Here is a 15375-nt window from a genome sequence, read left to right as displayed (position 1 = left end):
AGAACTCTGGAAGGCCGAGTCAGGAAGATCACAAGTTCACGTTTAGCTTGGGCAATTTATTGAGATCTGTCTCAAAATAGGAGGAAAAAACTTTTTTTAAAAGGTTGGGGATGTAGCTCAGTGCAAAGGCATTGAGTTCAATCCCCAGTTCCAGGAAAAACAAAACAAAACAAAAAAACCCCGGCTAACACACCATAGAGATGAGGGAAGCGAGCGGCTGGGACCTCCTGCAACACGGAGGAGCCTCTAGTCCTGCTCAGATACAGACAAGGACGCAGTAGGCAGCAGGGGCCTGGGCCCCTCGGGCTGTAACTGATAGCTGAATAAAGGCACTTTCAAGGCTTCCACGGCGGAAGGTGCACAGGAAACAAATTTAGGAAATCCTGCCTTCTGTTACAGGAAATAAATCCCACACCAACTGGGGGAAATTACGCCAGCAGCTCCACCGTCGGACGAATGCTGGTTTCTGTGGGAGCTGCATGAACTGACCTCCCCACGCCTGGAGCTGTCTTACTGATAGTGAACCTCAAAGGCCCGTGCTGGGGCAGCCACTCCGAAACCTTCAGGGATCGGGAAACAGTGCAGCCCCGGGCGAGACTGCACCTAAACTCCGGTGGCCTTCGGGGTCACATGACGGCCTTACGGAAACAGGCGGCGCTTTGCCGCACAGGTCCTCTGAGGCCTTCGGGAGTGACTGCGAGGTAATACTCACAGCGGTTATACCCTTAGTGGGATCAGAGTTTACTTTTTTCTTATCTATAGCTTCACGTGTTTTACTATAGACAAGCAATAACTGTATCAAAAAACAATAGTTATAAAATACACACACACATATTTGAACCAGTAAGGCAACGGTGGCCTCTATGAAGACACCAAAAGCCAAGGGAAAAATACCTCTTTTTTCATTTGTTTTTTCAATCATGACTCAGAACTTAGAAAAACAAGAGAAAACTGTATCCAAGCGCAATTAGTAAATAAGCAAGCAAGATAGAGCCCTATTCTCTCTGGGGGAAAAAAAGCCAAGCAGCACAAAGCACTCCATGAAAGAGCTACCCTCCTGGGAAAATCCGCACAGCCTCAAAGCAAGCACATGAGAGGTCGGAAGGAAGGGAGGAATGGGCACAGGACGGCATCCAGGACCCACACACAAGCGCCGGTCCACTCGCCAACAGCTCAAATCCTGCCAATTACTCACGAGCTTCCTACCCGCAGCCTGCAGCGACCAAGACCAGGGGCCTTTCCCTCATCTGAAATGCCGCGGCCCTGCGCTCCCGCTCCCAAGGGGAAAGACAAGCCCCAGCAGACCAAGCCGGATGGGCCACAGAGAGCAGAAATGATGAGGGGTTCCGGTGACACATCTGAGCAGATGGGCAGCATCGCAGAGCTCCCTCTGGCCCTGCTCTCCGGCACAGCTCTCGGCTCGAACGCCAACGGGCACCGGTGCACTAGGCTTTCCGGCTTCAGTTGCCAGGCAAACACCGTGCAGACTGCAAGGAGGAGTCTCCCGGGGGGCAGATTCTGCTGCCCACTAAGAGAGAAGCCACGAGACAGGGCAGGGGACGTCACCGGGCCCTGCATCTGCGAGCATCCGCCCCACAGGCTCCTGCGCGCCCTGCAGTCCGCCCAGCCCTTTAGAGCCCTCGCGCACACCGGGAGGCCCCGCCCTCCCACAGCCAGCACAGACACTATGATCCCAGTCGTGCTGGCCGACAGGACAACTATTTGTTTTTTCTCAAATTCTGGAAGTACTCTTGACAATTGGTGTCACAAGCCTTAAAAACACTCCATTCAATCGGACCTGGGATTTATTGCTGCTCACCAAGGGCCCGGTGACAGCCAGTGGCAAATGTCTGGCCCCAGGGGTCAAGAGGCACAGTGAGGATAAGGAGCCACCAGGGTGCAGCCGGGATCCTAAATGAAGGCTCCATATTAAAAGCACCACACAGAAAGAGAAAAGTAGCCAGGTGTGATAGCACACACCTGTAATCCCAGTGCTCTGGGAGGCTGAGGCAGGAAAATGGCAAGTTTTAGCCCCGCCTGGGCAACTTTCAGACTTTGTGAGAAATAAAAAAGGGCTGGGAATGCAGGCAGCTCAGTGCAAAGGCCCTGAGTTCAATCTCCAGTACCAGAAGGGAAGAGAGAGGAAGGGAAGGAAGGGGAAAGGACAGAAGGGAGGAAAGGAACTTAGCCCTGTTATGCAGGGAGCTGGTGCCATGCAAGCAAGACCCACTGGCATCAGGTGTTTAAGCCCAGCCTGCAGAACCCCGAGTCTGCGTCAGAAACACCGGCCGAGGGTCGGCTGACCACATGACCGGCTTGTGCTCTTCAGAGTTTCAAGGTCATGAAAGTCAAGGAGAGCTGGAAACTATTCTGGGTTTCAGAAACTCAAGAGACAAAGCAAATGCATGTTGGACTCAGGGCTGGACCCTGACCTGGGGAAATGGTTTCCTCCTTTTCACTGTGTCACCCGGCGGGACAGTGGATGTAATTAATCAGCACAAGATGCACAGGTCAGGCGATCGCACTGTGTCACCATTAATGTTCTGATTCTGATGAATGGCTTTGTGTTTTAGGGGAGAGAGTGAGATGTTTAAGGGTAAAGGAGGACTTGCAGGAGAGAAAAGAAAGCACGTGTGGAAAAATGCTCACATTTGGGGGATCTGAGTGAAGCTTCGGGAAAAGGGAATTCTTTGTAGTAATGTTATAACTAAGTCTGAAATTATTTCACAATTTAAAAGTTAAAAAAAAAACCCACATGACTTCATGACAAAAATCTGACCTCTCTGCCCTTATCTTTGGCTCCTCTTGTGTCTTTGCCACTGTTCTTATCGTAGGTCAGTCTTTTTTGTATTGGTTATATAAACGAATAGGTTTCCTTTTGGCAGATCACACATGCCCTTGTCTTTCCTTTGTGGAAAATGGGGACAGCAACCCTGCTGGGAAGATTAGGTGAGGCGGCCCCTGAAAGCACATCACCAAAGTTCAAGGAGTCGGCCATCGTGAGGTTGCAATGGACTCATTTTCCTCTTTGTATCTTCCCAAAGCACCCTGGTCTTCCACACTGACCAAGAACTGATTCTATGAGCAGGATCAAGGATTTCGGGGAAGGAAGAGGGAAAACTGGAAAATACCAAGTGAAACACAGACCCGTGACTGAGAAGTCAGGGGGCGGGAGGGACACAAAGCATAGGACGCCGCTTTTGTGCCCCTGCCCCGGAAGTACCTCGTCTGGGCTGGACGCCTGGTACACGCGACAGGAGTCCTCGTACTGTTTCTCGGCCTCGGCCCGGTCGGTCACGCCGTTGGACTCGTACACGGGGGTCACGTTGTGGCAGAGCGCTATGGCCTTCACGGCTTCGTGCACGCGGCTGCTCATGGTCCGCCGGACCTTGGTGGTGACCGTGGGGCCCTTCTGAGCCGGAGGCTCCTGGGACTGCTGCAGAGAGGACAGACGGTAAGGACAATGTACAGAGGAAGGAAGCAGGGGAAAACAGCCACGCGGAGCTCCTGCTTTCCTTCCCAGGGCCCCGCACACGACTCCTGGGCTGTGCCGTGACGCTGCAGGACCTGACACAGTGGGTCATTTTTAGGGTTCAACCCTCTACACTCAGAAGGGAAAATAAAGAGTGAAGAAGTAGTTGGATGGGTGAGGTGAGGGTGATTCTGCCATGGACAGCGGGAGTGTGTTCTCCTGAGGGTGGGGGCTGAGGTGTTACAGTGCAGACCCTGCTGCACTATGGGATCCTGGATTTTAGCACCTGGCACTGCTGCCATCTGGGGTGGATTATTCGCGGCTGTGGGCACCCTGTGCTGTGCAGAATGTTTAGCAGAAAGCCCCGCTTCAGGTAAGAGACCAAAATGCTCTTCAGACATTGCTACATATCCCCAGAGACCAAAGTCGTCCTCGGTTTACAACCAGTTTCAAATGTACCATTCTTCTTCTTTTTGAGACAGGGTCTCCCTATGTAGTGAGACTGACCTGGAACTCACTGTGTAGCCCAGGCTGGTCTCGAACTCACAGCGATCCTCCTGCCTCAGCCTCCCGAGGGCTGGGATTACAGGCGTGCGCCACCACGCCCGGCTTGTACCTTCTTCTTAATAAAACAGGAGGCAATGGCTTCAGCTGGTGCTCTTTGGAAAAACAACCATCAGTACTGCAGCCCAGGGCAGGCCCGGTGAGGCTGTCACTGCTGAGGTCTACAGTGTCCCCCAAAAAGCCTCACTGTGCTGCACGTTTGGCTGCTGCCTGATGGGGTCTGAGGAAGTGAACGGATCACGAGGGCCCTGAGCTTGCGCTCACGGGGATTAATCCACTGGTGAGTCCGCAATGCAATGGCTGCTGGGAAGCGGGGCCTACCAGTGGACGCCAGCAGCACAGGGTGTGGCCTTGGAGGGGTATATCCTGGCCTCAGCCCTCCCTCTCCGGCTCGTCCCTCTCACTGACTCCTGACTGCCATGTGGTAAACAGCTCTCCTCCCGCATGCCCTGCCGCCGTGATGTTTCTGCCTCTCCACAGACCCAGAGTGGGGGAGCCAGCCTACCATGGACTGCAACTTCTGAGGCCATGAGCAAAAAAACAAAAAAACACACAAACAAAAAACTTTCCTCCTTTAAGTCATATAAATCAGGTAATTTGGTCCCAGCAACAGAAGGCTGACAACACAGGCACAGCAGTAGCAACGGGAGAAACCTTAGCAGAAGGAACTTAGTACAAGATGGTACCCAGCATTCCACCTAGAGCAGATTTTCAAGACTCACTTTGACCGTGCTTGACTTCTTTCTCCCTCAGACTTCAGACCCTGTTCTTGAGGAGCGGCCCCATGCTCTCACAGCCTCCCCAACCCTTCTTTCTGCCCTCTCAGTGTGCACACGCTCAGCCTCTGAAGGGCCAGGCATGGGCCCTGTCTTAGGGAAACAGTTCCAGCAACACGGTAACAACCAGGCAAGGCTAGAAAATCTGAGTCTTACTGTTGGGTGGGCTGTGAACTGCCTGCTTTCTGAGACTCAGTTTGGAAAACAGGAGGGGTGGGCTCCACAGACTCCCCTAAATCTCAAGAAGGCTGCTTAACTCCAACCACCAAGTATGGAGGGGGTGGACAGTGGCCACCAGCAGCCCCTTCCAACCCTTGGCCTGCGTGAGAAGGAAGGGCTCGCTGTGTTGGGATAAAACACACAAATGAGGGGCTGGGGTGTGCACAGCAGCACAGGGCATGCTTTGCCTGCACAAGGTAAGGTCCTGGGCTGAATCCCTGGCACTCAAAAAATTAATTTTTTAAAGGATACTATACAGAAAAGAACCCTACTTATTAACAAATAGTTTTGAACACCAAGTCTGTGGCTCAAAATTCAGATGCCCCCTCCCCAGAACACAGCCCACCTGCTCGTCCCCGCTCACCCCACCAGCTCCCCACCCACAGTGCCATCCTTCTCCCCTCTCATGCTGTCCCAGTCATACTAGCCTTCCTGTGCTCTGAACACTGCTGAGCTCCTTCCTGACTCAGGGCCTTTGCACTTGCCATGTCCTCTGCCTGGAACCCTAGCACCCACACCTCTCTGCAGGGCTGATTTGCTCAGTCTCATCATTCAGGTCTCGATTCCAATTTTCTTCCTCTAGGAGGCCTTGCCAGGTCCCCCAGTCCTGCGGCCCCATCTGGCCTGCCCAGGGAAGTTATGCTTGTCCGATACCCTGTGTGTTACTGTCCTCAGTGCCCAAGAATGGCCTGTCACCTGATGATTCTCTCTGCCATCAGGCCGTGGGAACAGAGAGCTCATCTGTGCAAGTTACGCATCAGCACCCCTAGCACATGGGTGGGGGGCGCTGGTGTGAAACAGGCACTAGCTGAAGGAGTGAGCAAATGCATAACTTAGTATCCCAGGGAGGCGACGGATTCTCAGACGACAGGCATTTCTTTCCATTTCCAAAAAGAGAGAAATATATCATTGACCAAGCTCAGCTCCAGCCTTTAAAGCACAGTTGTTGGACAACGGATCGCCAGCAAGTTTGAATTCCGGAAGCTAGAAACATTTATGGAGTTACGGGATTCTACATCCCATTAAAAACATATTTATTCAACGGAACAGAAGTGAGACGGTAGCTTCAGAAGTATCGCATTTCATACCCTGACACGCGGCTGCCCCAAATAGAGAACAGATGGGTTGCAAGAAACAAGAAAATGACTTGCATTTAATTTTTTAATACTATTTTTAGTAGTAGCATTAGACTCCTCAGGTAATTAGACAATTACTAAATTATTCTGGTCACCATGGGGACACAGTGCTCCGGCTTCCTGCTCTGTTAACCTCTGGTGTCAGGAGCACACGAGTTTCACTTCCAGGCCAAAGGGCACTGCATGGTAACAATAATTAGAGTAATGAATCAGAACTCCGGTTCAAATGAATCATTATTTGCCAAGTGCTTTTAATTATAAATAATTTAACTATAAAATTATAAAGAGTGAAGATTTACAGAAAGCTCCCCCTACTGGAGACGCTAAATCGAGCGCTTTCTCATTGTTCTAATGTATGTTCTGTGAAAGTGTGTGTGTGTTATGAAGCCATCGACATGTCTTCATTTTTGCCCCACATTCCTCAGCACCTGAACTAAATCTTTACTAAGATCGGGGGGCAGCAGCAAGACCACTGACAGAGTAATTGCTGTGGCTGCTGTGTTTCAGAAACAGCGGGCTGGAATGAGAGGAGCAGCCGCGGGCACTCGCCACGATCTTCTGGGTTTTGTACTCCGGGTCAATCAACCCAGAGCAAGGCAACACCCAGAAGAAGCACGGACAGTCAGGTTTTCACGAAGACCTCACATTTAAGGAACCACACGACAGCGGACCTGAAGGCAAGGATGAGACAGCCTCATCCAGCACCGCTGGCAACAGCTTTGATGTCACCAAAGTCACTCATTTCTCCTTAAAGATATTAATTAATGTTTGCCTTGATTTCTACTAAGATATTTCAGGGAAGGAGGAAATCAATACATGCGTCCTGAGACCATTTGTTTTTTCCTTCCTTTCTTTGCAGTACTAGGAATTGAACTCAGTGCCTTCACATCAGGCTACATCCCCAGCCCTTTGATTTTTTATCTTAAGACAGAGTATCAGTTACTGTTGCCAGGCTGGGCTCAGAGTTGTGGTCCTCCTGCCTCGGCCTCCTGAGTGCTAGGACTGCAGGCGAGCACCACCATGCTCCGGTCCCGAAAGCATCTCTTTAATTCCCAAATGAAAGCTCCTCCACGCACCAAGGGGGTGCACATGCATCACGAGGTCTAATGCTGCCCGGAGGCCCGAGGGGATGCAGCTCGGTAATGGACAATCTCCCCGAAGCCCCGGCCCCATATGGAAGAGTTTCACATCGTACAGTGTTTATCTCTAACCTCCTCCACAGGCCCTTTAACCTACACACATTTCTTCTTACTTAAAAAATGCCAGGGGAAAACAAAAACAGATGTGCTGTGCACAGAGGCAGGTTATGGCTCTCTGTGCCCTGGGGAAAACTACTCACTGCCCCTCCCAGGGAACGCAGGGAGAGAGCACAACGTGAGGCTGGCAGCCAGGTCGGCACCAGACGCAAGTGGGCCAGGGAGGGGACGAGGCTCTCGCACACAGGTGCCCAGACCTGCGCCTCTGGCGGGCGGGCATTCTGCACCATACGAGGCTTCAGGCAATCGCAGCCAGCAAACGGGACAGTGACACACAAGGAAAGACAGGCTTCCGCGCAGTAATGACCCATGGCAGGGCCATTTCCCGACAGGAACACCAGGCTAGATTACAGGAAAGATTAATACAAACACAAAACGTTGTGTCACCATGGATCCTCTTCTCCCTAAATGCAGTTAAAATGTCACCCCGTGTGGACATGCACAGTATCAATGGCTGGGAAAGGGCTGCAATCGGTGGAGACGTGTACTGGAGACAGGAGGGGTTACTGCTGCAGCAGAGCTAATGACTCATGAACTTCAAAGGGCCCCACACAGAGCTGGGCTCAGAGCTGGCTTCCAGCGAGTCTGCTGCGCTGACCGAGTCAGCTGGGCTGGTCCAGTGGCGGAGCCGCTGCCTACTACTCTACAGCAGACACCAGGGAGCGGGACAGTGTACACATCTTGGGGCCCCACACGCCCCAGAGGCTCTTGCCGGGAGCTGTGGGCTGTAGAGGTCCGGAGATAGCTCTGGTGAGAAGGACGGAGAAGCGGGTGGGGTGCACAGGCGTCCAGACCAAAGAAAGCTCCTGCCCCAGTAAGTCGGCGCTGGGGAGCCTGCCAGAAACCGACTGACCTGCAAATCCAGGGCCGGAACTGGGCACACAGGTAACAATGCAGCGTGGGATTCTGTCTCGACTTAAAATCTCAGTTACTTGTTCCTCGTGGATTTTTGGCTTTCTGACATGGGAAGTTTTTAAAGATGCTTTAGAGAACATGATTTGCCTTGATGACTGTTTTTGGCACCCATTAAATTTGTTCCCTAGGACAATTCCTCACTTGCTTTGCCCTAGCCTGGGTATGTTGTAAATCATTAAAAGTTAAAATCATTAAAGCTACTGAAAATGAACAGACTCACTGAAACACACACACACACACACACACACACACACACACTACACACACTATACTCAATACTGATGTTCAGTCTTACTTAAAAAGAATTACAAGAATACGATGTCTTCCTGGTGAAAAGGAGAAACAGAGAGCAATAAAACACACATCTGTCCAGAGACACACGCAGAGCCAAAGGCGTGGCAAGCTAGCCACGGAGGTGCTGATGCTGGTGACCATGGAGCGACCCAAGCACAGATGATACTGACCTTCTGTCTTTCTGTTTATCTGTGTTATTCATGTTTTCTGCAGCAAAAATGTATTACAAAGAAATGACAAAGATGATTTTTTAAATGTGTATAAAAAAAAAAGGAGGCCCTGTGTCCCCAAGAAAAACAGATAAAGAAATTCTTCCCTCAGAAATAGAAACCAGGGCCGGGGATTTAGCTCAGTGGTTCCGCCGCCTGCCTCGCAAGCACAAGGACCCGAGTTCGATCCCCAGTACCAAAAACAATATCAAAAACAAAACAAAACAAAAAAGAAATAGAAACCAAACCTTCAGTGCGTTTCCTGCAGACGCAGAAGGACAGAAAACTACTACGCAGCGCGGGCTGACAACAAACTAAAGACACCAAGTGTGCAGCTGGCAGAAACTCGGACCATGGACACAGGCACCCTGGAAGAAAGGTTCCACAAACTCCAATTCCAACAACGCACGCTAATATCAGAGGCGAAATGAATACTCAGTAACAAACAACAGTTCACTTATCAATGAGTGTGGATTAACCTCAGTTACGTTACAAATACCAAACAGGCTAGAAGAACCTTGGGCATCTCGGCAGCAGGATCTCAAGGCTCCTGGTTTCTCCCAGGCTTCATTGTTTTTTCAGATGTATGTATCGACAAGAGTCAGAGAGATTTCTGCTTGCTGGGAGGAGTAAAATAAAATACACTACAGGGTCAGGGATTTAGCTCAGTGGTGCTGCCGCCTGTCTCGCAAGCACAAGGTCCCGAGTTCGATCCCCGGTACCAAAAATAAAATAAACTACAAACTCTACATTATATAGACCAGTTGTCTCAAAATACTTTGATAATGACACATGGGGGAAATTTTCTTATATCCTCCATATTTATTTATTTATATTTATATTGTATTCTTACTGTGCATTATATAATAGAAAATGAAATTCTAAGATGATAGGATGAAAATGAAAAACTTTTTCACAGAATCAGCTAACATCTCAAAATGACATACGCTTAGGTGAGACTGAGGACTACAGTTTAAAATTTAAACTTCAAATCATATACGTTCTTCATCCATGCAGAAAATACTCACACTTGCTATAAGCCCTGAAAATAGTATGCTGAAAGAGGCCAGACACAAATGACCACATTATCAGCTGACTCCATTCACAGGAAACATAGGGAGAAAAAAGCCCACAGAGACCGGAAGTAGGCTGGTGTCTCTCAATAGCGGGGGGAATGGAGGGAGACACCTGGGGGTCCCAGAGGTGTGGAGCTTCTTTTTGGGGTGACAGAAATGTTCTGAAACTAGACACAAGTAATGGGTGCATGTTGTGAACATACTAAAAAGCACTGAATCACATACTTTTCACGAGTGAATGCTACATTCTTTCAGTTACAGCTCAATTTGTTTTTTGTTTTTTGTTTTTTGGTACCAGGAATCGAATTTGGGACCTTGCACTTTCGAAGCAGGTGGCAGAACCAATGAACTAAATCCCTAGCCCAATTTTTTCTTTTTTTAAAAAAGTATCAATAGGGCCAGGGATTTAGTTCAGCGGCACCTCACCTGCCTGGCAAGTGCAAGGTCCTCAGTTGGCTCCCCAGTACCAAAAAAAAAATATCAACAGATAAATAAGCCAAGGGAAAGACATCACATCTCTTTGGCCCATTACGGTTTCATCTCACAACGCACTGGCCATTCCCTTGCTGTTTGCTTGGCCTTAGAGTAATAATCTGGAGTTTCCCCTGCTGGCATCTTTTCAAGCCACGTGCAGTCTTTATGAGGTTAGTTTAGTTGAGTGACGTCCTTAAAGCCAGTCACTTGCACGTTCACCTCAGCACACTACAAATCCATCATGGCAGAAGCGGGCTCCTTCCTCAGCACCCTCGGAGGACGGGCCTGCTGCACCCCCACCCACCTCAGAGCCCGAAGGTGGGCTCCTCGCTCATCCTTCACACTCAGTGAGACGGAAATGAAGATGAAACGTGGAGAGATCCTCGACACTCTTCCTGTCCCCAGAGGTGACCCTGCAAACTCGGCCAGGGAGTCACAGGAGCCGTTCTGCACCCTGGAGTCACCTGGTCCACCTGAGAAAGCTGCAGACCTGGGTGCAACTCCCAGGGCTTCTGACTCTGGCCCGAGACTTGACTGTGAGGCAGATGCCTCGCTTTAGGAAATGGTGCTGCAAATCCACTGGCCAGCAAAAGGTCAGGGGACAAGGGACAGGCACAGGGCACCCTCAGGAGGGGGACACTCCTAACACGCACTGGCTGTGATGGTTCTACACGCTTAACTCGCTAAAAAAATCACCAAACTGTGCACTTTTCAGGGCTGGGGTTTTTTAAAAACTGTTAAAAACTATGAAAAAGTCCTTGTGTGTCTCATTACAAGAGCAGCCACATGCTCCCCAAAGGATCTGCAGATATCCAGGAAGGAAGATGCACACAGCCTCACACAGACCTCACTCCACAACCTTGAACTATCGGAGACACAAGACCAAGGCGACATCCATTTATGAGCTTCCGCCGGGAAGGAGCGTGAGACAGAGTTCATGACAAGACGTGTCATTTTCTGACTTTTAACACTTTTCAGAGTGTTATCTGTGCGAAACTGAGAATGAACCATAAACACTGAAATAATAGACAAATTCCCCAAGACAGAACAGCTTCTGTAAATACGACAAGCTCTTAAAAATCCCACCAACACAGACCAGGGCGTATCTCCGCCAGACACCCGTGTGGGAAGCTGTCTGGCATAATCCCCGGCAGGCCTGCCCTCTGTCACAGGGAAAGGGCTGCTCCGGCAGTCAGACAGCAGGCCCTGCAGAGGAAGGAGGGTGGGGCCGGGGAGGAAGGGAGGAGGGGGCTATTCCAAGACAGAAAGGTGCCGGCTCCCGCCCTGAACTTAGAGCTGGGAGGGGACACTGCTCACAGCTCCGAGCCCTCTGAGCAAGCAGGAAAGAGACGGGAACCAGTGCGGGTGGCCAGGCCCAGAAGAGGGTCGACTCTGTGGGAGGAGGCGTGAAGACAAACGGCCAGACAGGTGATGGACGTGGTGGCAGCTGGCACTGCGGGATGGGCGGGGCGGAGGCCAGAGGCGATGGGGGGGAGCACAGGAAGGACTCGAGTCCTGAGATGGCCCTGGGGGGAGGGGGTCCAGTATCCCCAGAACCTCAGGGAGAGAAGGAAGTGTTGGGAATGAGGAAAGTATGTTGGGACCCTAGCGACACTATCTGTAGGGCCACAGCAGGACACCAAGCACGCAGGTGTGCGGTAGTCCCAAGCCTCAGGGCGGGGCTGGAGACAGAGCGGCACCTACAGGGGATGGGAGAGGACCGCCCAGGGGCAAGATACCAGGGCCCAGGACAGAGCCCTGGACGCACATGGCATCCTGAGGAAGATGGTCGGACGGTCAGAGGCAGGGAAAGGGAACGGGGACTGCATGGCTTGCTCTGCCTGGCCAGGGTCACACTGCATGGCTTTTTAGTAGTCCTAAAGAACATCTCTGAGAAAGGTCCATGAATCCACCCAGACTAGCCATAAGGCCCACCCTGGGAGCCTAGAAGGATTACAGGATGATACGGCTGGCTGTAAATGATGACAGGAGATGAAACAAAATAACTGCTCTCTAGCTTAGTCCACCCTCACACACTTCCCACCCAGGTGCTTTCAGGAGGGTGTGGAATTTCAGGTTTGTCTGCCAGCAAACCTTCCAGAACATTCGGTGTTGAGTAAAACTGTGTCATGAAGGACTCAGGCCTTCTGCCTTTAATCTTTACACAGATAAAGGTATTTCTTCCCATCTTTAACAGGACTTCTGGCTATGGAATCATTATCTGTCTTGACAAAGGTATTATTTCCAAACAGGCACCACAACAAGGAGCTGTTCTAACAGATGGAAGATGGCTCAGAATTACCTAGGGATTGTTTTCGTTGTCTTGTCTACTTTTGAAACACAGAAACCCAGGACCCTGCCCTAGTCTCAGTGAATCAGAGCCTCTACGGTCACAAAATGTCTTTGTAAGGCTGGGGACTTAGTTCAGTGGTGCCACCACCTACCTCACAAGTGCAAGGTCCTAAGTTCGATCCCCAGTACCAAAAAAAAAAAAAAAAAAAAAAAGTCTTTGCTTTCCTTGCTGTTTTGCTCTGAAACAGCAGTAGCAATTCTGATGAGCAGGGATATGGGGATTCAACTGGTCAACTTTTACGAATATGAGGACGCTTACCAGTAAGTAACATCTTCCTGAGAAATTAAAAATCTATAGGAAAGAAAAGCCAGGAGCAGAGAAGTTCCAGTATTTCCTGATAAATTCACTTTTTCTCAGGGCAGCTGGAGTGAAAGTGGCTGGGGTCAGGACGACCACAACCACTCTGCAGGTCCCTGGTCTGGCTCGGAGGCAGGGAGAAGTGAAAAATAAACACATTCATGAACTTGAAGAGCAATCAACTGATAGCTTCCCAAAAGCTCCTTCCGGTGCTAGTTAGCAGGCAAATCGCTTTCTCTTCAGCTTACCCCACCTCCATCAGCACTTCAGACACGGGTCCTGCGGGTGAGGATGTGGGGATGCCTCAACTGCAGTTTTGTTCCGCGTGTCAAGGACCAGCAGTCGCTGTGGGTCTTGGAGGGATCGTTACTGGGGGAAGTGGGGGGAGACTGCTAAAAGATACAGGGTTTCCTCTCGGGGCGAGGAACATGAACTGCCTGGGGTGATGGTCGCGTGACCCTGGATATACTAAAATGCACAGACTGCACACTTCAATGGGCAAATGGAATGGCACTGTGAATTATACCGCACGCAACAGAGCTGTGAAAAGTGCACAGAAGTGTTACGGCTGTTAGAGCGGAAGGCTTTACCTGGGTGTAAATACTGAATATGTGGCTCTGTACTTCATCCATGGAGTCGAGGCCATAGGCCACTGTGCCCAGATGCAGTCGTTTGAAAACCATCTCGTTCTGGGTGAGAGTTCCTGAAATACAACACAGACGAGTGACTGTGCCTGCGTCCTCGGCATTCACCCCTGTGACAGTAATGACACATCCACCCTCCTCTGAGGGTCCCCTCCTTGCCCCAGCTGGCTTCAGTACTGCTGTGCTGGAGCACACAGAAGAGGTTTTCCGCTTGCTCATTCCCCTTTGAAAAATGGCACTCACAGCCAGGCATCTTCTGGCAATCCCAGCACTCAGGTAGCTGAGGAGGCGGAAACACCATGTGTTCAAGGCCAGCCTAAGCCACACAGTGAGTTCGAGGCCAGCCTGACAGACTGAATACAAAGCGAGAGACCCTGTCTCAAAAAGAAAAAGGCAACTTAGAGCTGGGAGTGTAGCTCAGCGACTGAGCACTTGCCTATCATGTCCAAGGCCCTGGTTTCCGTCCCTAGGACCAAGAAAAAGAAGTGTCCCGAGTTACCACGGACAAGACTATGCCCACGCCCTGGGGAGGCCCGGCAGGACTCTCCATCAGGGCCTGACGTGCTCCTGTGGCCAAGGGTTGGGGTGGCACATGACATACACGAGGCCAGATTCCGAGACCTGACCCCTGAGCAGAAGGACCCCTGGCTGGAAGAGGAGGACACTCACGTCACCCCAAAGTCAGCCCTACAGAGCCCACCGCAGGGCCCTGGCCTCTCCGCCCTAAAGCCTCCCCCGTGCGGATCTTCGAGACAGCTTCCCTCCTGCGTTCAGCCACTGCCTTCTTCTCCCCACCGGGACAAACCCACAGCCAGACAAACAGGGGAGCAGCACTGGGGTGCGGCTGTGGGGTCACGACTTGAGGTCACACTGCCCGAGATCGGCACCTGCTTCGGCCACTCTGTAAAACGTTACCCAGTGCACAGGGCCAGCGGGGTAACTGAGGAGCTGCTCAGCAACGCCCGTGCGGCACTGAGCTCACACGCCTGGTCCCAGGGAAGCACCTGCTACCATCTCTATCGGCGCGGTCAGAGCACCGCGGTCGCTCTTCATCTGGAGAGGAGCGGATAGCGGCTCTCATCTCTCATCTCTCGGGGAGAACTCAAGAGCTCTGGTCAAGCGCTCCTGTGTCCTGTACCCCGAGTCCTGCACAGCCCCCGGAAGCACTCACCGGTCTTGTCTGTGAGTAAGTAAGAAATCCTGCCCAGCTGCTCAGGAATCGTGCTGGATCGAACCACAGTCCCGGGGATCTTCGAATCCCGCCGAATCACCCAGCTGTACACGATCTTGCCCATGTCCAGGTTCACGCGCAGACTAGTCAGGAAGCCAGAAATGTAGGTTAACGGGCACAGGCGAGGGCCCATGCGTCCTCTACACAGCCCAGACTAAACACACAACGCCTGCAGACAAGATCAGCCCGCCGGAGGGGCGGCACCGAACATGGCCCAGCTTTTACGAAGCCATTCCGTTCTGACCAAAGTCACTTCAAACACAGCCAAGAGTAGCTGTGTCCTCCTGTCTTTTCATTTTTTCTTTTCACAGTACTGGGGATTGAAGCCAGCATCACGCACACTAGCCAGGCACTCTGCTACTGAGCTGTATCTCCGGCTCCAGCTTTTACTGTCTAATTACTGGTCTCCTGAGGTAATACACTGTGCTACTATAATCTTTTTTTTTTTTTTTTTTTTTT

At 51.1% G+C, this 15375-nt stretch overlaps 1 protein-coding gene across 6 annotated transcripts in view; it reads right to left on the bottom strand.

Moving 5' to 3' along the window:
- The window catches only part of Atp9a (ATPase phospholipid transporting 9A (putative)), a 143495-nt gene that overhangs the window by 37853 nt on the left and 90267 nt on the right, over positions 1-15375 (bottom strand). For all 6 annotated transcript variants that reach the window (XM_033767138.1, XM_010618208.2, XM_010618207.3 and 3 more), the window contains exons 12-14: positions 14857-14999; positions 13632-13744; positions 3224-3436 (exon numbers count right to left, since the gene is read on the bottom strand). In XM_033767138.1, the coding sequence (XP_033623029.1) occupies positions 3224-3436; positions 13632-13744; positions 14857-14999 (469 nt within the window). The remainder of the gene's footprint in view (positions 1-3223; positions 3437-13631; positions 13745-14856; positions 15000-15375) is intronic.

Source organism: Fukomys damarensis, unplaced genomic scaffold, assembly GCF_012274545.1.
Source record: "Fukomys damarensis isolate Sample0158 unplaced genomic scaffold, DMR_v1.0_HiC HiC_scaffold_22, whole genome shotgun sequence".
Lineage (NCBI taxonomy): Eukaryota > Metazoa > Chordata > Mammalia > Rodentia > Bathyergidae > Fukomys > Fukomys damarensis.
Note: the sequence above shows the minus strand (reverse complement) of the source record. Positions and strands in the feature narration are given on the sequence as shown.